General features: G+C 51.9%; 2 protein-coding genes across 3 annotated transcripts; one reads left to right on the top strand and one right to left on the bottom strand.

The window, feature by feature from the left end:
• Positions 1-21: 21 nt before the first annotated feature.
• TSPO2 (translocator protein 2) lies at positions 22-3895 on the bottom strand. The gene is made up of 4 exons (XM_058733860.1): positions 3277-3895; positions 1948-2137; positions 1434-1575; positions 22-1175 (listed from the first exon to the last, which is right to left on the bottom strand). Exons 2-4 carry the CDS (start codon positions 2115-2117, stop codon positions 975-977), a joined length of 513 nt encoding a protein of 170 aa, XP_058589843.1. The 5' UTR covers positions 2118-2137; positions 3277-3895; the 3' UTR covers positions 22-974.
• Positions 3896-5489: 1594 nt separating this feature from the next.
• UNC5CL (unc-5 family C-terminal like) lies at positions 5490-16749 on the top strand. 2 transcript variants are annotated; one of them, XM_058733845.1, is made up of 10 exons: positions 5490-5775; positions 6003-6187; positions 9417-9862; positions 10385-10685; positions 11412-11674; positions 12302-12403; positions 12657-12724; positions 13559-13659; positions 13807-13920; positions 15043-16749. In XM_058733845.1, the coding sequence occupies exons 2-10, from the start codon at positions 6072-6074 to the stop codon at positions 15245-15247; spliced, it is 1716 nt and encodes a 571-aa protein (XP_058589828.1). In that variant the 5' UTR covers positions 5490-5775; positions 6003-6071; the 3' UTR covers positions 15248-16749. The 2 variants fall into 2 exon arrangements, with proteins under 2 accessions (XP_058589828.1, XP_058589829.1); XM_058733846.1 differs by lacking the exon at positions 6003-6187 and having other exon boundaries at positions 5491-5775.
• The last annotated feature ends 4615 nt before the right edge of the window (positions 16750-21364 follow it).

Below are 21364 nucleotides of genomic sequence, written 5' to 3'. Positions count from 1 at the left end.
TGATCACATAAGGTCTTAATATGACATAGAGAATGTATAATATAATATATTGTATAATATTATAATAACCATAATGTAATATGGTATATGTTATACATACTATAATATTATTATTAATATATATTAATTAAAATACAATGAAATAGGTGCGCCTGGGTGGCTCAGTCAGTTAAGCCACTGACTTTGGCTCAGGTCATGATCTGGCGGTTTGTGAGTTCGAGCCCTGCGTCGGGCTCTGTGCTGACACTTCAGAGCCTGGAGCCTGCTTTAGATTCTTTGTCTCTCTTTCTGTCCCTACCCTGCTGGCACTCTCTCTCTCTCAAAAATAAAGAAAGATTAAAAAAAATAAAATAAAATAAAATTAAACTATTCTATAATAAGATGTATTATATAAACCTGGCACTTACAATTGGTATCCTTTTTTCGACTTTATTTACTTTTCTGTTTTGCTTTTATAGAACTTATCATAAAGATTTTGTGTTCCCAGCAGCTGAAAATCTAAGTCCTAAAAGACTCGGCTTGATGCAGGAGGGTGTGTGAGTGGAGCCGTGACTGGGTACCCACTTTTCCCTCCCCGTGCGCACACTCCTGCGTTCATTCCCGCAGAGGTGCGGATGATGCGACCCCTGCCCTACGACCCTAGACATCGTGTACCCAGATATGCACTTCACATCATACCCTCAAAGTTAGTAAAGGATCTTATTAATTGATATCACTAAATTAATTTATTAGTGCAGGATTAATTAATTCATATTAAGTGTAAAATAAGTTTCTTCCCTTTCTTCCCATTTCTGAAATCGGAATGAAAATTGGCACCAGGGGACCTGGGACGGTGACCACCCTGGGCCGAGTCTGGGATTCATCGCTCCCTGGCCCCCCACCTTCCCTTTCTCCAGAATAGCTCCACAGCCCTCCTTGCCATTCTCTTCTACCCCTACCCTGACCATCCTCCCTCCTCTCCTGTCCCTGGTGCCTCAGTCGCTCTTCTCCCCACTGGGCTGAGCCTGCTGGCTTGGACAGAGGCTGTCCCTCCACAGGCGGTAGGCGATGGAAGCAGTCACGGTGAGCCAGGCCAGGTAAGGCAGCAGGAGCACGGCAGCCAGCTTGTTGACGGGATGCCAGATCAATGCTGTGCTCACCACCAGCCCATAGAGCAGCAGCAGGTGCAGCAGGGCCTGGAGGGGGGGTGGGAGTGAGCAGTGGGGTCAGGGCAGTCAGGCAGGCTGCCCTGAGAACTGAGCCCTCAACCTTTCTGCACCCCAGACCCAGTGAGCCAAGTTCCTGAGGTCTGGGCACTCAGCCGGAGCTCAGAGAAGTGTGCCCACCCATTACCTGCCTGTCCTGCATTGGTCTCTTGGGCTATCTGCTCTGGGGGCCCCAGTAGTCTCACCTGCTCCTATGCTACTTCCACTGACGAACACGGTGTGCCTTACCAGACCATGGGTGCGGGCTACGAAAAAGAGAATCAGGACAGTCCAGCTGATGGCAAGCTGCACAGCATAGAGGCCGAGAGGCAGGACCAGGGGCCTCCCAAAGCCCCCTCCCAGGTCCTTCCACACCAGGTAGGAGGCATAGCTGCAGAGAGATGGTGGCAGGACACTCAGAGGGAGGGTGTTCCATGGCAAAGGAAGGGAGCCCTCGGGCATAAGGTCTCTTGGTTTCCCAAAGGAAACCCTGTGGGCTGCTATGGGTACAAGAGTGTCAATGCATCACTTGAGGGCCAGCGAGGAGGTGGTGGGGGGAGCCGGGCATGGTGAGGTGGGGGAGGCAATGGGGAAACTTGGAGAGGGGGAAGAAGAAGGCTGGCTGGAATCCTAGGCAGGTGCAGAGGGGACCCCCTCCCCCCACCCCACTTAAGCGTTAAGATGGCGCGTGCTATCCCTTTGGAGACCAGGATACAGCAGTAGCTCGGGTACAGGGCCCATGGTATGCGAAATGGGTGCTCACCCTATGACGAAGTAGATGGTTATCCACCCTGCCATCAAGACCTTGTGAGGTGGGCACCAGGGTGGCTTCTTTGGGCTGTCGTACCAACCAGATGTTCGACGGGTGAGCAACCAGACCAGGATGGGCCCCAGGTGGGGAAGAGCCACAAAGATGGTTCCTTGAGGCCGCATTCTCCTCACAGAGACCAAATCTAGGACGGCAGATGACACACTGGTGATGGGCCTCCCCCTCAGTCCTTTCCCTGTGTCTGCTTGCCTGTCTCCACCTCCTACCCAATGCTATTTCCTGGCCAGAGCCCCCTCACAGGACGTCTAGTCACAGAGGCCATTCTCCCCACCTTGGGCCAGCTCCCATCGGCTCCTGTGAGCCCACACCGGGCCCTTTCTCTGGCTTCAGTGGACTTGTTTTTTCCACACCACTCATCTGGCACACAGAGGATACCGTCCCGTATTGATAACCGCTTCTGAGTGAAAGGCTCCCTTCCCCCAGCACGTATCTGACTCCTAGAGTTCAGGCCCATGTATGACCGTCCCTCCTGCCTCCCATAGTGGGTGGCACTCGGTCAGGTACATAGCAGGCCCTTGACAGGGATGGTGCCTTAATACTGAACTCAGTCAAGCTGATATAACCAACTACGTTCAGAAAGGCAGGAGCCAGGGATCCCTGGGGGTCTTTACTAGTCAAGAACCGGCCAGCCCATCCGCCCCCAGGCTTATCTCGATATACCAGACTGGCAGACTTGGGGAGGCCCACCCAGCCTGAGCTGCTGCCCGAATTCACACTCAGCCGAGTGACACCGGGCTCCTTTCTCTGAAGGTTTCCGTCTCGCCTGCCCTTCAGGGGCTGGGACGGTCCCTCCTCCACCTCTCCCCTTCCAGAGGGACGGGAGCCACAGACATAAGCGCCCAGCTTTCCTGTGGCCTGACATCTCAAGGAAGCAATGGCCTGGTCTTTGATTGAAAAGCTGCCATACTCATTTGAATGTGGAGTTGTGCACAGACCCTCCTCCAGCCAAGACCCCCATCCATATCATTCTCAGTGTCCTGGAGTGACTGCCTACTCCATCTTTTCCTGTCAAGGGCCCCTGTCCATGTCCTGGAGGTTCCGGACACAGGGCTGACTAGCCCGCCCACCTGTGCATCTCTATTTATATTCCTCTGGTCCTCACTGTCCATTTGTTCATCTTCTGCCTTCCTGTCTCTTGCTGTCTCCCTCTTTCTGTTTTTCTGTTCAGCGCTGGAGGTGCCTCCCGCACCCTCCCCCATCAGGAGAAATCCTGTTCTCCACCCTCCCGATGCCTCCTCATTCCCAGGCCTGTGTTCCCCTTACCTCAGGCAGCACACTTCTCAGGCCAAGTGCTGGATGCTATATGTTGTGTGCAAGGCAGAGGAGGGTGGGGGATGGGAGAAGGGCGGAGTGAGGCTCCCATCTGGTCTGCCTTTCTCCAATGACAGGGTGGTGGCATTGGCTGGGGTGTATGGAAGGCTGGCTGCCTGCGTGGTCCTGAAGGGTTTCATTTAGCAGAGCCCCCCTCCCTGGTCTACTAGACTTGGCCTCTGGAGTGGGCCCCTTGATAGAAGGGTTGAGGCTTTGGCTCTGTGACACCTGGACTTCTGGGCGGGCTCAGCCTCAGGCTACAAGACTTCTGAAACCTGTGGTGTGCACATTCCATGAGCTGGCTTTGTGTCCACGGGTGGTGCAGACCCTCAGATTTCCCCAGGACTTTCCTGTAACTGGGATTATCCCCAAGGGGGGCAAGCATCAGCTTTGGAAAGGAGTTCATGATATATGGACACAGGTTATAGCCTAGTTGGCATGGGCCTTCCCCTCTCAGAACTTGAGCTTGACGGATTTTCACAAATCCCTACAACTTCATGACTCAGAGGAGAAAGCAGCCTCCTGTGTGACTCAGACAGAGCTTTGTCCAGCAAAGACTAACACCTACCCATTTCATACCTATAAAATTCCAAGCACCTCTCCTTTGCTAGTCCTTTACTCATGAGGTCCCCTTCCCAGATTGGCTGCTCGCCATTGCTCCTTTGCCCCATCTCTCCACTCTGGGGACCTGGGCACCCCTGGGAGGAGTTTACCCCATCCTCCCTCTTCTACCTTGGGGAAGGTGGTGGAGGGGAGGGGGTTGCAGTAGGGGACAGGAGGCTGGAGAATCATTAACTGAGATGAAATCAGTGGTGGTTACTTATTTTCTATGAGATAATTGGGGCGGGGGTGTGCTGGGGAGCTCACCATGGTCCCCAACTGCAGGAGGCCAGCCCTCGGTGACAAGAGTTGCCGCTCATGGAGCACCCATTTTGGGGCGAGCATTTTACAGTTATTAGCTCAATAATGACCATGCTTATCCCTCATAAGGTAGATATTATTGCCTGTATTTGACAAACAAGGGAAGGGAGGCTCAGAGGGGTTGGGAACTTGCCTAAGATTATACAGTGGACAAGTGAGTCACCTGTGTTCAGTGTCAGTAGACTGGCCCCAAAACACATTCTCTTTGAGCTGGTCTGCACATTCATTCCACAAGTCTGCCTTTGTTTTCTTTCTTTCTTTCTTTCTTTCTTTCTTTCTTTCTTTCTTTCTTTCTTTCTTTCTTTCCTTCCTTCCTTCCTTCCTTCCTTCCTTCCTTCCTTCCTTTCTTCTTTCTTTCTTTCTTTCTTTCTTTCTTTCTTTCTTTCTTTCAAGTTCATTTATTTATTTTGAGAGAGATTGAGAGAGAGACAGAGCACACGAGCAGGGGAGGGGCAGAGAGAGAATCCCAAGCAGGGGCCGCACTTACCAGCACAGAGCCCGATACAGGGCTCGAACTCATGAACCATGAGATCATGAGCTGAGCTGAAGTCAAGAGCCAGAGGCTTAACTGAGCCACCCAGGAGCCCCTCAACAAGTCTTTCTTAAATACCTGCTATGGACCAGGCTGTACCAGGAGCTAAGAGTACAAGAGCAAACAGCTGAAAACAACAACAACAACAACAACAACAACAACAACAAAAATCCATCCATCTTCACAGGGATCCTTCATTCCAGTGGCACTATCTTTCCCAGGCAGAATTTCTATGAAAGGACTCAGGTTGGCAAATAGCCCAAAGACAGCTCTCCCCCAAGTGCAGTGTCCCTGCCAACTCTGAGTGTGGGCAGGGAGCAGATAGGGGAACACCCAGTGCTGCCAGCACCTTGTGAGTCGTTAACCCTCTCAGTGCCTCCTCTGTCATCTCTGTGCAGGAAAGGGTGGAACTAGACAAGGTCTAAGCTCCTGGACCAGCAGCACTGGCATCACCCGGGAGCTTTTTAGAGATGCAGAATCTCGGGCTCTGGCTCAGACCTATGGGATTGGGACCCACGTTTTAACCCAATGCCTCATGTGGTTTGTGTGCACACTATAGTTTGAGAAGCTCCTGTTAGGGGTCCCTCTTTTACCTTCTGCCGGCTGTCGGTTCAATAGCCTCTGGCTGGGGCAGCCACTCACCAGCAGAGGGCATTGTAGGGAGGGGTTCACCTGTCCCCAGGTTTTCTCTTTCTCTGTCTCCTCCCTCCCACACCCAGACTATTAAGACCTCTGACTTCTGGGATCCTCAGCTACTCCACTCCCCTGCCTTGGCTGGACTTTGCCAATAGACAGGGACAGATTCCCCCACCCCTCTTTATGTCACTGGGAGGGAGGACTTTGCCGGGAAGCTCCGGGCCACTCCTGCCCGGATTCCCCGCCCACCTCCACTTGTCTGCTGGCCCGGTGACAGAGTCTGACTGACTGCTCTGTTTCCAGACAAGGAACTGCTATTCCTGGATGAGCAGGGGGGCCTCTGGGAGCACCCACACAGTAAGGTGAGCACCCCCTGGGGCAGATAGACATGGGGTGGGCATTGCAATGGAACCATCTGGGGTACGGGGGAGGAGCCAGGCCAGCTGAGCCAGCCCTGCCAGAGTGTGGAGAGCCTCCACTGGAGGAGGAGAGGGGAGAGGGCAAGTGTCCAGTGGGCGTGAGGACCCGAGAGGTAGTTGTATGCACTATGGAAATGTACACTACGCTGAAAGAATGTTGCCCATGACAGGTTTGGACTCATCCATCCTGGTACTTTTTACATGCTTCAATAACGAGATCTACCAGGGCTTGAGTGGGCATGGTAAAAGCCAGTGATGTGGGAGAAGGGTTGAGAATTTCCTCGAAGGACATGAGAAAAGCTTTGCAGCAGGAGCCCAGATCTTCGTGCTGGAGGAGGCAACTCCCTAGAGACAGGTGAGGGCAGCATTCTAAAGGACCCTTATCTTGGGGACCTGCTACCTGGGATGAGCTGGGGGCAGGAGCAAGACAAACTGGAGACACGGGTACTAAGGAGTCAGGGGGCCGGGAAGGTCCAGGCTACATCTAGCTGGTTATCCTGCTGTAGATTCAGGCCTACCTCCTCTTGGGGTTAGGGGGCCGATGGAGTAAGGGCCTAGCAGCTTGGAGAGCTATGAACCTGGGGGAAAGGTGGCTGAGCTGGGGGAGAGTTAATGAGTGGGCTTCCCATGAGAGGCCCCTCTAGGCTTTAGGGAGGAATATGCCAACTCTTCCAGGTTGGCAGGCTGGACAAGGAGATTCTGCTTCGTCACCCAGTGGGGTGGAGGGGGTTTGGACTCTGGTCCTTGGAGGCCCCGGGAAGGTTGTTGCTACAGAAACAAAGCAGAGTCCCTCTTTTCTTTCCTACTAGCTAGCCCATCACCTGCCACGGGTGCCTTTGTGGGCAGGGGGCGGTAGGGATATCACTCCCTATGGAGCCGAGGTTATACTGTTCGGTGTTTTTATTTATTTTTACTTTATTTGTGTTTCTTGCTCTTGCAACTTCCTGTCATCTTGAAGTGCAAAGGAAGAGAGACCCTGGGGAAAAAGAAGGGGCCTGGAGAGAGAGGTAGTGTTTCTGGAACACCGCTGTCATCCCTGTTCATCCTTCCTTCTGCCTTCGCTTGTAGCTTAATAACCCCTCATACATCCTCACCGTGGGGAGAAAACTTGGCTTCCTTATCTATGACATGGAGATAAAAATAACACCTAGCTCACAGACCACTGTGAGGATCAAATGAGTTAGGCCCCACAGAGCGCTCTAACACGGTGGCGTAGAGCAAAGCTCCATAAAAGTTAGCTGTTACTAGCGCAGTTATAATTCCAATTATCTTTAATGTCAAAGAACCAAAAGGAACGGATGCACCATAAAGGGAGGCTGACTGCTCCAACCCCCCTTTCCCACCAGATGGGGGGGTCCTGCCAGCTCATCCACTTGACTTGTGTGCCCTGCAAGAGGCTTGGCTGGGGCACTTTTTCTGCAGGGTTGAGTTTTAAGGCAAAAGGAACAACGTCACACCTTCCTCCCTGGCTACGTTTTCAAAGAGGACATGGGTGTGGGGCGGCGGGGAATAGATCCCACCCCAGTCCTTAAGCCTGAGGACACAGATGAATTTCTTCCCCTGTCTGGGAGAACCTAAGGAAAGGGGCTTGGGTTTCGTGGGCCCTGAGGAAGGAAGGAAGAAGGAGGGCAAGGGAGGAGCTGGTGGTGTCTTGGGGCAAGGCCTGAGTGCCGGGTCCAGGTGTGAGTGAAGGGGCTGGAGATGAATGGATGCCAGAAGGCTTTCTAGCGCAGACCCTAGTGAATCAACCCCGGGGATCCCGAGGACTTTGAAAGAGGCCATATATCTCACAGAACTCAGCGACAGAGTGAATGAGTCACATTCCCTCAGAAGCTCCGCGTAAGACGTCATCTTTGTCACGACTGAACTTCCCGCAGTGTGTGCTCCACGTGTTCTGAGCACCAGCCCGGAGGGGGTGGGAAAACCACGCGTGACAGCATGTAGTCAAGGGTTGCTCAATAAGGTGGGATGACAGCAGGGAGAAAATTCCGAGGGGTGAGACTGTCAAGGGTGGGTGAGCCGGGGGGAGGTGCTGTGGAGCAGGAGGGGGGTCCAGGTGGGTGGAAGAGGCAGGTGGGGAGAAGAGCGGGACAGAGCAAGGGCCAAGAGGTTGGAACTAGACAGGTGGGAGGCGCACAGCCTGGCAGGGGTGCAGGGTGCTGGAAATCAAGGGAGGAAGCGGGAAAGTATGAGCGAGAGGTGGTAGACCCTGGAGGGCCCCCCGAAGGAAGGTGTGGCATCCTTATGGGGGAGGCTGCTGGAAGGGCCAGGTTCCAGTCTGAGGCCCCCCGCTGGTAACCAGGTGAGCAGGCAGTGTGTGCTTTGGCCTGGCCTCAGTCCAGCCTCACTGGAGGCTCTCACTTGTGTTTTTCTTTCTCTTTTTGCTTCCACTTTTGACTTTGTTACCCCTATCATATTTCACATATCCCTGTGAGCTGCCTTCAGACCTTTCTGGTAGCAGGTGGGGGGGGGGGGGAGGGTGGAGGCATGAAGAAAGAAACCTATTTGGGCCAGTGCTTTGTCATCTACAAATGCTTTTCACATGACCTCGTGCTATCCTCACAATCACTCTGCTCTCAGAGGTAATTATGTTTTTGCTTTGGATAGCTCTTAAACAGAACGACAAAGTTAATATAAAAGGCTTGGGGTGGAAAATTCAAATACAGAAGAAAAGAGTTCGAGAAAACGGACGGTCCTACTTTCCACCTTCCACCCTCTCAATTTCCTGTCTCTTTCGGTAGTGATGGGTGGGAATAGTTTGGGGGTGTATCCTCTCAGCCCTGCGTTGCCCAAGACAGGAGTCACCAGCATGTGTGGCTGCTGAGCACATGAACTAGAGTACGTCCCAACTGCGATGTGCTGGAAGTGTAAAATACACAGGGATTTCAGAGACCTAGTATGAAAACAGAATGTAAACTAATGCAATAATTTTATATTGATTTCCTCTCAAAATGATGATGTTTTGAATATATTGGGTTACATAAAATATATTATTAAAATTTAATTCCTCCTGGTTTTTTCTTTTTGGCCTTTTTAACGTCCCTAGAAAGTTTAAAATTACATTTATGGCTTACATCGTTTTTACTGCATAGCACTGCCCCAGACCTTTCTCTGTAATTGACATGTATACACCCATAAATATGTATCTATACTTGTATATAGTTCTGTTACCTACATTAACGAGATCGGAGGATGTCTACTTCTCCGTAACTTGCTTTCCCCCTTAAAGATTTTTCTGTAAAGATCAAGATGGATATTCTGACATATGCAGAAACTACGGCACATTAAGCAATATGGCAAAATCTCTCAGCCAGTGACCAAGGCGGCATTTGAATTTATATCATGTAACTCCAAACCCAAGCTCTTTCTGCCTCAGAGGAGTCTAATTTGACATAATAGGCCATGGGGAGCGACGGTAGGCTCTTGAGTAAGACGCAGATAGGTGAGGTCCCGTTAAAGGAATTGATGGAGGAGTCACTACAATGAAGACAATTTGCTCCCTCATCGCAGCCGCTTGGGGGCCAAGTCTTGGCCTCCATGATGTTACAAAGGTTTACCTGGCACTGACCTCTTTTGTCCTCCAGGTTCTTGGCCTTGGCTGGCACAGGGGTGCACGGGGGCTGGCAGCATCAAATGACCAGGTGGATGTGCTCCCATGAGTGCTCCTTCCAACCTGCCCAGTTCCTACTGCTGGTGGGGGTCCCGGTGGCGAGTGCCCTCCTTCTGGTCCAGTGCCTCCGATGGCACTGTCCTCGCTGGCTGCTGGGGGGCTGCTGGAAGCTGGATAACCAAGAGGAGCCAGTGTCCCATCCCACTCCCCTACCAGAAAATGAGTCCCCAAGGCAGTGCCCACCAGCCACACTGCCGGAGATGGCTGCCTTCTACCAGGAACTGCATACACCCACTCAAGGCCAGACCGTCGTCCGTCAGCTGATGCACAAGCTGTTGGTGTTTTCGGCCCGAGAGGTGGATCACCGTGGTGGCTGCCTGATGCTCCGGGATATGGGCATCTCTCTGCTCATCCCGCCAGGTAACAGCACCCTCTCCCTTCTCAGCATATAGTTGTTCGTTGCGTGTTGTACAAGGGCATCGCGCCTAAGGGAGCATCATTTGTAGACATCGCCATAATTTTGAAAATTGTTTATATTTTTAGTATGGCTTTATTGACTCCAAAGACGGATAGATTACATATTTTTATGACAGCTTCCTGACAGGTGGAAGTAGAGTGCCTGGTAGTAACGAACGGTGTGTTATGACAATTCTCCATCAAGGAGAGTGTCTGGAGCAAGAGCACCTTTTGCAAATTTGCAAACTCCCACAAGCCCCCACTGGGCTGGCGGCATCCCTGGAAGGAAGGAGGGTGGCTTGCTGAGGCTTACACCGCAAGCTGGCTCACAGTCTTTCTCTCCTTCCACACTGCCTCGCCCAGTGCCCTGCGAGGCACCCTCTCTCTTTGGCTCCTGTCCCACCTCCCCTCCCGCTGTGGCCTGGCCCATTCTGGGGTGGTGGGGTGCCTGCCTGCCAGGCCCGTCTCAACGCTTGTTCTCCCCAGGTGCTGTGGCTGTGGGCCGCCAGGAGCGGGTATCGCTGATCCTGGTGTGGGACTTGTTGGATGCCCCGTCGTTGTCCCGAGCCCAGGGGCTGGTGAGCCCTGTGGTGGCATGTGGCCCCCACGGGGCCTCCTTCCTGCAGCCCTGCACCCTCACGTTCAAGCACTGTGCCCAGCAGCCCCGCCAGGCACGCACCTACAGCAGCAACACGACCCTGCTCGATGCCAAGGTCTGGAGGCCCCTAGGGCAGCCAGGGGCCCACACGTCCAGGGACGAGTGTCGCATCCGCCTCTCTCACTTCAGGTAGGCCTGTCGGCCCAGTCTTCCTGCCTGTGTTCTCTGTCTGCCTCACCCCCATCTCTCTGTATGGAATTGCCCCTTGATCTGTTCCAGATGCCCCACAAATCCCTTATTGCCCGGTGTCCCTTCCTGGTCCCTCTGTCCTAGTGGGTAGGGCAGCTTGTCTCACTCAAACCCTGTCCATGATTAGCAACCTGCTGTAGTCTCTCTGCCTGCCTGCAACCACAACCCCAGCCCTCGGTCTGGAAGGGGCCTGACCCATCCCCACCTTTGTCTCTTTAAAACTGTTTCTACCCTGTGCCCCTGTTCAAGACTGTCCCTGAACTGTCCAGGGCCGCCTGTCCTCTCCAGTTTTCGAAGACCCCCTCCCATCGCATGTCTGTCCTCAGCTCTGTCTTTTTAGAACCACCGGCCCTTCTGCTGCTCCTTCCCACCCCTGTGCAGAGCAGGGCCAGCTGTGTGTGTGGGTCCCCTGGGAAGCATAGTGACCCTGGAGCCCACCTCTCCTCTCTCTCGTGCTGGAGGACGCTTGATGGCTCTTCTCCCCATTCGGTGATGCTCCCCATTAAAAGTGACCTGACTCACTTTTCGTCCCCCCACCTGCCTGACTCCCTGCCACTTCCTCCCTATCCACGCCCTGCACTGCTCTCCTTGGATCCTCGCACAGGAGGAGCCTGGCGGCAGGTGCACCGGGGTCCCAGCCTCTCCTGTCACCGTCTTTCTCTGCAGCCTCTACACCTGTGTGCTGGAGGCGCCCGCGGGCCGGGAAGCCCGCAAATGGCTGCAGCTGGCTGTGTTCTGCTCGCCGCTGGTGCCGGGACAGTCCCACCTGCAGCTGCGCATCTACTTTCTCAACAACACGCCCTGCGCCCTTCAGTGGGCCATGGCCAACGAGCAGCCCCACGGTGGTCGCCTGCGTGGGCCCTGCCAGCTCTTTGATTTCACGGGGGCCCGAGGGGATCAGTGCCTGAAGCTCAAGTACATCTCTGAGGGTGAGGGAGGGGGCTTCGGGGGGGGCACTAGAGGGAGGGGTCTGGACCTCCCCCTGGGTAGAAATCTGGGACCCTCAAGGTTCTTTTGGAGACTCCTGGGCAGGCAACAGCTTCCAGGGGACCCCTGGTTTCTGTGGCTGCCTCCAGGAGCCCCAGGCTTTGCCCACTCCCACCCTCTGTGGCCCATTCAGCCCTGGCCCCTCCGTGGGAGGATAGGATGATGCAGGGGTGGGGGAAGGGGAGGGGAGGCTTTTATTGCCCCACCTGGCTGGGGGCCCGGTATCTAAGGAGGAGTCCTAGTCTTCTCTGCCCTCCTTCCTCTGTGGCACCTGCTGGTGCACTTGCTCACGGGGCCTGGGATGTCTGTGTGGTTTGTGGACAGATGCGTGGCTGCTCAGTGGGAGGCGGGAGGCCTGCGCGCTGTGTGCGTGTGGGAGGTGTGTGGTGCTAGGGAAGGCTGCTCATAGGGTCCTGGCCAGGCTCTGAGGACTCCCATCCACTTGAGACCCCCTCCTGCTTTCGCTCCCTCCTCATCCCTCCCCACAGCACCCTGCACAGAATAGGACTCCTCCAAACACTTGTGGAAGACCCCACTTTCTGAGGCCCTCCGCTCTGCCTCCTCCCCAGGTTGGGAGAACGTGGATGAGAGCAGTTGCCAGCTGGTTCCCCATCTCCACATCTGGCATGGAAAGTGCCCCTTCCGTTCCTTCTGCTTCCGGAGGAAAGCAGGTAGTTCAGGGGCCCTGTCCCCTTCCCGCCCCTTCCCTTCACCCCTCTGTGGCTCCCCATTTGGTCAGGCCTGCGTGCAGACCTTCTCTAAAAGGCGAGGAGCCACAACTGATCTTTGCGGAGAGAAAGATGGAAGGTCCTGCCCAATGTCTTCAGATTTCCAAAGCCTTACTGTGGAGTCCCTTTCACTTCCCCTGCTGTCTTGCACTGGGCCTTTCCCTCTCATGCCTGCCATGTCCTCTCCTCTTTGTAGCCAATGAGAATGAGGACTGCTCAGCGCTTACCAATGAGATCATTGTCACCATGCATACCTTCCAGGACGTGAGTTGGAGCTGAGGGGCAGAGGGGAAGGGCAGGGCCTGGAGGAGTCCTGGGCAAAGTGGGCGAGGGGTCTGGTGCCCAGTAAGTATGGCCCCAATCACATAATTCATCAGGTGGTTGGCATTCTTCCAGGGGCTTAGACCACCTGGCCTCCAAGCTACCCTCTATTCCCTGACTCTCTCTTGTCTATCCATGGATGAATCCAGTAGGAGGGTAAAAGAACCAAACCCTGGATGAAACTCTTCTCTTGGCCCAGAGGGACTTGGGCATCCAGGAGAAGTGGTTTCTTTCTAGGCTGACTATATGCATCTGAGAGATGATGTTGTGTATCTTCAGTGAGAAGAGCGACCAGGGAGAGGATCTCGAGTAGGTGGGATGGGAGTTAAATATCTGACTCTCTGAAGGGGGAAGGTTTGAAGAAATCAGGGTTGAGAATCTTTGGGGAACCATGGTGGTATCTTGGTGGAGAGTAAGCAGATAGCTCTCAGGTTGTCCCCTGCAAGGAGGAACCAAGGGCTGGGGGGGAAGGAGACACATGTGCCTGAGTTCAGGGTCCCTATTTTTGGAAGACTTTCCCCTGCGCTATGACCTCACCCAGACTTCTCCTGGTATGTTAGGATGCACCATGTTTGGTCTTCATGTCTCAGCTCCCAAAGAGCTCAGTAGGGAAACTTAAAGGTGAAAGTTCTGGGGCCAGGGAAACAGAGGGTAGGGGGTCCTGACGTCTCCCGGTAAAGTAGCTCTGGACATGGGGAATGGAGGCAGGTTCCCCAGTTTCATTCAGGGGATGTCTCATGATGCCTAAATGGGTTCCCTGACCCTCTGTTGGATCAGGGCATGGAGACCAAGTACATGGAAATCCTCAGATTCCAGGCATCAGAGGAAGAATCCTGGGCAGTGCCACCCTCTGTCTCTCAGCCACCCCCATGCAACAGGTGAGGTGGGGTGGCCTGGGCTGCTGGCTGGGGGACTTTTGAGATTCCTGCCCCAGTGCCCACAGAGGGCGCATACACAGTTCAGGGTGTGCGTGGAACGGACTGGGTTTCTCTGATCCCCCTCTCTGAGGAACCCCTCTGCCCCAGGCTGCCTCCAGAGCTCTTTGAGCAGCTGCAAATGTTGTTGGAGCCAAACAGCATCACGGGCAATGACTGGCGTCGACTGGCCTCCCACTTGGGGCTCTGCGGCATGAAAATCCGGTAAGAGGAGTGGGGTCTGCACATGGGAGAGGAGGGTGAACTGGGGTCGGGGGCTCTCAGGACACCTTGAGGACTGCAGCACAGATAAGGAAGCAACTTAAAAGTCCGAGAATGGCTACTCCCTACCCCGTTCCCCATGATAGAGCAGCTCTATTTATTACTGTATTCTCAGTACCTAGAATGATGCCTTGGCCCATAAGTAGGTGCCCAATAAATATTTAAAAATGAATCAATTAACGCATAAGTCATTGGGTACATACTGAGTGCTTGACATGCTGTGCCCGTAGAATGCACACCGTAAGGTAATGTGTATAAAGCATGTAGTTGAGTGCCTGGCACATGTTAATTCAATACATGTTAGTAGTAATGGGGGCAGGGGCAATGCAACCATGGTCTCTGTCAACAGCAATCAGTAGGAGAACAATTCTGAGCTAAGCTCCAGAACCCAGACTGTGAGTGTGGTGGTCAGGAAGGACTTCACCCAGGAGATGGGACTAGGACTGGACCCAGCTGAAAGCAAAGTGGATTTAAAAATCACCTACCTATTAAATGTTTATCAAGTACCCATCTGTGTGGAGGGAAGAGCACAACTGTTTGTGAGTGTGCTGTGTGCAGGGTGGGAAGGGGATGGGCGCACAGAAGGATGGGGGCTGGGAGAAAAGGTCAGAAGAAAAGGGCAACGCCAAGCTATGGATGAGCCCGGGGTCTGGAGTATGGGTTTGGTTGGTACTGGAAAGAGACCCCGAAAGGTTTTTGAGCAGGGGAGGGTCATGGTGAAGCCGTGGTTTCGAGCAGCTGTTTCCTGAGTGGTGGGCAGGATGTGGTGGCCTGGGAGAGAGGGAGGGGGAGGGGAAATGGAGAAGGCAATTACAGAGCATGTGAGCTGGAGGCAATTCTCTTGTCCGAGCCCTCGGTGAAGGAGGAGGAGACTGGGGCCTAGAGAGGAGTAGCCTTTGAGCCAGGACAAGCTCAGATCTCAAGGTCCGGGGCCCTCCCACCACCCAGGTGCCCTGGAAGGCAGGCAAGAGCAGGATGAGGGCCAGAGCTGGAGGGCGGGGTGGGGGGGGGGGGGGGGAGGGGTGGATCTGGTTCCAGTGCATCGCCCATCCCCCATCCCGCCAGGTTCCTGTCCTGCCAGCGCAGCCCAGCCGCAGCCATCCTGGAGCTGTTTGAGGAGCAGAACGGCAGCCTGCAGGAGCTGCACTACCTCATGACCGTCATGGAGCGGCTGGACTGCGCCTCGGTCATCCAGAACTACCTGAGCGGGACGCACGGCGGCGGGGGCGCCCAGGAGAACCAGGGCTTGGAACTGGACGAGAAGCTCTGAGCGCCCCCAGGGGGCAGGGTGGGGACCTCCTCGCAGCACTTGGGGCACCTGGGGGCCCCGACACCGAGGGAGAGCCCGGCAGCTGCTTCTGGCCGCGCCCACCGACCTCATCAGAACCCTCAGACGGTGGCTGTGGCCACCGTGAGACCAAGGGGCGGTGGGAGGGGGGGCACTGTCAGCTTCCCTGGCGCGATCCTAGAGACCAGCTTCGTGCTGCGAACGGGTCCCATCCTGGTCGGCAGGGGGCGCAGGAACCCAGGAGATGGCCCTGGCATGGCCAGCCTCCAGGAAGCTGTTGCATAGACCCAGTGGACTGTTAGGCTACCCTGTCGGCACTCCTGGGGGACTGGCCAGTTCACAAGGATTCGCTGCGCACTTAGTGATACTCCGCATCGGACTGGGTATCACGGGGAATCCTGGCATGGAGGAAATGGGGCTTGGAGCTTGACAAACCCGCAGTTCTCTTGTGGGAGTCAAGATGCCCTCATGGACGAGAGGCTATTTCCAAAACAGCAGTGCCCTGGGGTTAGGGGATGTGGGCGTGCTTTAGGAGCTGAGACGGGAGGCAGCGGGGCGTGGGCTGGAGCAGGAGAAGGCTTCATGGAGGATGCTGGAGAAAGGGTTGGGACGAGCATAGAGTGGTTCAGCCGTCTTTGGGTGGGGATAGAGGATGATGGTGGCTGGACTTACAGTAGGAGCCAAGAGTGAGCATGGGTGTGTGGGGAGGGTTCAAGGTCAGTCATGCCCGGCTGTCCACCTGTCTCCTTTGTCTTCCTTTGTCTCTCTCTCTTCCCATCCTTGCCTTGTCTTCCTTTCTTTCTGCCATTATCTCTGTCATAAAACATCGATGCTGACAAGAAACTACAAGATTAACATTTGTGCCCAACCTTTTTACCTCTTTATCTGGAACTGTGTGAGTTTTCAGTGTCTCTGGTTCCATTTTGCTGTCACCATTTTCTGCAGTCTCTGCATCCCTGAATCTGTGTGTTAGTCTCTGTCTTAGCATCTCTTTGCCTCTACCGAGTCACTGGGCCTGCCTTTGAGGGTTTCCTTCACCCTCGGAAACCCTCAGTCATTCCCCTCAGGCAAGTGTCTCTGGGCCAATGTCATGTATCAAAGGCAATGAAAGGACACTGGGCTACCCTAGGAATGAGGGTGGGGGTGTGGATTTTACCCTGTGAATCAAGATCCAATTTAGGGTCAGGAAATAAACAATAGGGATTAAAGAACACGCCATTCAGTCAACAAATATTTATTCCGTGCCTACGATGTGTTAGACACTGTACAGAAAAGAGATCAGTGGGCTGGGTCCTGAAAAGAGAACAAAGGATTTGACTGCATTCTAGCAATGTTTTTGTTTGCAAACAGGTATTGTTAAATTTTTTTTTTAAGGGCAGGCAAGCAATCTCTCTACTAGCAATTTGCTTTTGTATTTAATGAAAAGATATTAAAGCTTTTTCTATGATAAACAATATTGTATAATAATAAAATATGAAAATTTCGTTTCTTTGTTACTAACTGTATTTTGCTCAGATTGATAAATTTGGATGTGGGTATGAATGGTTTTATTTGGTCAGACTATAGCAGTCGGGGCTGCTTAGAGGCAAGCATTTGGTAGATTGTGCTTCTGGTAGGCATATCGTCTGGGTTCAGCATGGTCAATCAGGGAGGGTCACTTCCCTTTCTGTTAGAAGTGAGCCTGCAGGGTGGGGCCCTTTCACCTCTTCCCTCTTGCTTGGTGTTCCACCCTTTTGGTTGGTGCCTCGGCCTTCCCCACTTCTTGGCTCAGAAGCAACTGTCTGTCCTGGAATCCGGGTAGGGCTTCCTCCTTTTCTCCCATGTCTCTTCCTTACTCTCCACGTCAGCCCAAGGCATCTTTATCTTGTGTTCCTCCCTACCCTGGAACAAATAATTTTAAGAGTTTCAAGTCTTCTGGTGCATCAAAGTCACGGGGGTTTCTGTGCTGGGACAGGATGCCTCTGGTCCCCGCTCTAATTCCTCAGAATGGGCTGGTACTTGCAGTGCCTGGAAAAAGGAGCTTGGAAATCTACAGGTGGGTGGCAGGCGGCCCCATCCCTGGAGGGTGGATTCTTCCTTTCTTAAATCGGACCTGCTTGGTGTGTTTTTGCCAGCACCCAAAGCTGAGAGCTGGCGTGTTCCGGGGGCGTTAGGAGACTTAGCGCTCAGTCCATGCTTGAGTGCCATTTAGCACAGCTCTCTCCGCTCTGGCTTCAGACTCTTCACCCGTGGATGAAGCGACCATGTTTGAGGCTCAGGGCCTCCTTTTGATTCCAAGGGCCTGTGCAGGGATGGCTCACTGGTGACCCAGGGATATCCACTTGGGGAATTTTTCTTTGTGTATGGCCTATAAATAGCACAGCTGGTCACTGCTTGTGGCCTTACCTCTGGCCCTTTTCCTAGTAGGCCACCTGCCTGGTTCCTAAAACACCAAACTTGTGACTTCTGCTCTCACGCATGTTGTAGGGCCCGTGCCTAAACTTCCTTCTTTTGGGTTTACAGCTGGCAGGGGAATGAGCTGCAAGGATTGGCCAGGTCTGCAGGGTTAGAGGCCCCAGTGCTCAGAGGTAAACTGTGTCCTCGACACCCCATCTGCCTGCTGAGTGACACTGACACCAATGTACAGATTTGTGCTGTCTGACAGAAAACTAATAGAAAGCCACATATTTAATTCTGTGTTTTCTAATAGTCACACATGAAAAAATGTAAAAAGAAACAGGTGAAATCAGTGTTAATAATATATTTTGTTTAACCTAACATGTCCAGAATATTATAATTTCCACATGTAATCAATATGAAACTATTAATGGCATATTTTGCATCCTTTTTTTCATAAAGTATTTGGAATCTGGTAGGTAGTTTACAATCACAGCGCATCTCGATATGTATTGAACACGTGCTAAATTTTTGCTGGAAACATTTGATCTATATTTAGCCTTCATAAAATCTAGTGCTGAAAAAGTACTTTTACATAACACGTTCAACAAGCTAAAAGTTTTCCAAAAATGGAATTGGATATAAATTTAAAAATTTAAGTCAACTGAAATAAAATAAAATAAAAGTTCAGTTCCTGAGTTGTACTAGCCACATTTCAGGTGCTCAGTAGCTATGTGCAGCTAGTGGATACTGTCATGAATAGCACAGGTCCGGATTGTGGAACCACCTGGGCATAACTTTATAGTGTGCTTAACCGGTCGTTAAATCATTCCTCAAACATTTACTGAATACCTGCCCGCACAAAGTGTTGTTTATCAAAATTCGATGAAAAAGAGCATGCTTGGGCGGTAGGAGCCCCTGGGATGGGGGGAGTCAGAGAGAAAGGACACTTTTCCCCCCGACCCTCTCTGCACGTGACTCAAGAAGAAGATGGGGGACGAGGCCTAGGTAGACACCGTCTGCTGCAGGAAAGGTAGAGAGGCCATGGATTCAGAGTTGGGTGTTCGTGGCTCACCCAGCACAACAGGTCACTCCACAGTTGCTTACAGCAGCATCCACTCTGGCAGGGGATTATAGACGCGGGATTTTATTCTGAAGGATAAAGTCATTGCAGGGCCGAGAAATAGGACTGAGGTAAGGTTTCTAGGAATGATCCCCTAAACCGTGCTGTAGGACCATCCCACGGGGGGAGACTGGCATTGCTGTGGCTGCTACAACTGAGCACTAGGTAGCAGGCACTTCTACCAGCACCACCGCCGCTTCTGAGCTGGGAGTCAGACCTTATCACCACCCCTGAAGGCTGAGCTTCTGCTGCTGTTCATGTCAGTACATGTGGAAGCTCCACATGCTCCTCGCTTCTTTGCGCCACCCTTTTCCACATCAGATCTCAAGTGGGGACATCAAGACTGGCAGAGCTCAGATCATTTGCTGAATCCTAGCTGCAAAGGAGTCTGGAAATTTGAATTCTGACTTTCCTATTGGAGAGATGGGATTCATTACAAGCAAATATTCCCAAATGTGGAAGAAAGCTACCCAAAAGGCGATGGGCAGCCATGAATACAACAGATATCCACTATGGTGTGGTTAATGCTGTGGTTCCAGGCAGCAAACTCTCTTTATGAGAAGAGTCACAGTGCCAGTGTGAGTCTGTTGACCTTAAGGGCCTTCTCAATAAAGCATGACTGCACACATCCCTCAGGATGGCTTTCATGCCCAAATTTGATTCTGTGGTCTAGCATCAGACCTTGACGCGTTTCATGAGTATGCCACCAAAGCTCACCAACAGTGGCAAATTGATTTATTCCATACCTTCTATAGCCCCACATGCCGTCCTGTAACTGCAGAGGCTGAAAATTGAACATATGTTTCCCAGACACCTTGGCAGATGGAGATCCAGGGATGTGGTACGTTTAGGTTTTGCCAATTAGCTGAACTCATGCAGGGCTTTGATTTGCCATTGGATAATGTTGGAAGTTGAATAGAACATGGGGATGGTGGTTATACTGAGGCACCGAGGGGCTCCAGGACCCACCTGTTGTGGCAGCTGCTGGTAGATTTGGTAGATTCCTCAGGGGCCTGGTTCTCTGGTGTGGTGTGGGGCATCAATACTGGAAGTCATTCAGCTCTTCCAATGATTCTGTGGACTATCTAGACTCTGTAATACATCATTTTGTGCTTAAACTAGCTAGAGGGAGACTCTATAATGTACAGTTAAGACCCCTATCTAACGTGCCGATGATCCTGTCTCTGGAAAGACTGTCCTTCATTCGGTGATTACACCCTTCCTTCTTTGCTGATGTCAAAGAGTCTATTATCTCATGAGAGAGTAGTAATAGAGATGATAGTTTTCTGAAAATGTCCTTACTTGGAAAAATAAAAAGGTAGCAATCCTTTGTTGATTTTTCCTTTCCCTATTTAAAAAACAAAACAAAAAAATTTATTGGTCTTTGAAATACAAAAGCTTTGTAATACTCTTTTATGAGAACTGTCATCCTTATTCATCCTTTTTAGAGCCTTACACAGGTACGTTTGTTTATTCATCTACTTAATAAGTAGTTGACTAGTTATTATGTGCTTTAAATCATGGTGGTCCCTCATTTATTTTCCTATTTGTAGTTAATCTTCCTTATACTGGCCTTATTCTAGCCTATGCTAAGTTCTTGTTGGTAGAAATGTATGGCTCTTGGCCCAAAAAAAGCTAACATCAATACTAGCCAGTTAGTGTCATAGTGTCATAAAGACATTAGCCTGAGGACAGGATTATGCTTTAAATTAGCTATTGGCCAGGTGGGAATAGATTTGTTTTCCTAACAAACCAGGAAAGATGCAATCATAAAATTGAGAAAAATATTTAGGAAATGCTAAGTGGGTAAATATAGGATTGTAGAAAAGTTCCTTAGTGGGATAGAAAGTAAGGATGGAGATAGAGAAGGGCCTAACACCTGATCCAGGGAAGGGCCAGCCATTCTGTCCCTGGGAATCCCATAAAACATGAGGGGAGTGTGTGATGGAGAAAGGGACCGACCCAGTGGTGGCATTGGTTATTTTGGAAATCTGTCAGGAAAACATCTACATTTTGCTTGTGTCCATCATGTACCTACCCATGGGGCTTCCCCAAAGTTGGGATTTTTGAGCTCTGGCTGAAGGAGCCATCTGTGGGTAGGTGGAAGAAGTGGACCACTTTCAGCCACACGACCTGAGCTCTTAGAAGCTTCAATTTCTGGAAGATCTTTTTTTGTGTGTGTCTGTACTGTCCTTTCTGCCTATGATTACCCCCTTCTTTCTGGGCTAAGCTTCTCAGATATGAGTCAGGTATATTCCCCCTTGAGAAGGCAAACTGGTGCAGTCACTCTGAAAAACGGTGTGGAGTTTCCTCAAAAAATTGAAAATAGAACTACCCTGTGACCCAGCAATAGCACTACTAGGAATTTATCCAAAGGATACGGGGTGCCGATTCATAGGAGCACATGTACCCCAAACTTTATAGCAGTGCTTTCAACAATAGTCCAATTGTGGAAAGAGCCTAAAGGTCCATCAACTGATGAATGGATAAAGAAGATGTGGTTTATATATACAATGGAATACTGCTTGGCAATGAGAAAGAATGAAATCCTGCCATTTGCAGCAACATGGATGAAACTGGAGGGTATTATGCTAAGTGAA

This window comes from Neofelis nebulosa, chromosome 6 (assembly GCF_028018385.1).
Source record: "Neofelis nebulosa isolate mNeoNeb1 chromosome 6, mNeoNeb1.pri, whole genome shotgun sequence".
In the NCBI taxonomy this organism is placed as follows: domain Eukaryota; kingdom Metazoa; phylum Chordata; class Mammalia; order Carnivora; family Felidae; genus Neofelis; species Neofelis nebulosa.
The sequence above is the reverse complement of the archived record's forward strand: the minus strand, read 5'-3'. Positions and strand labels throughout refer to the sequence as shown.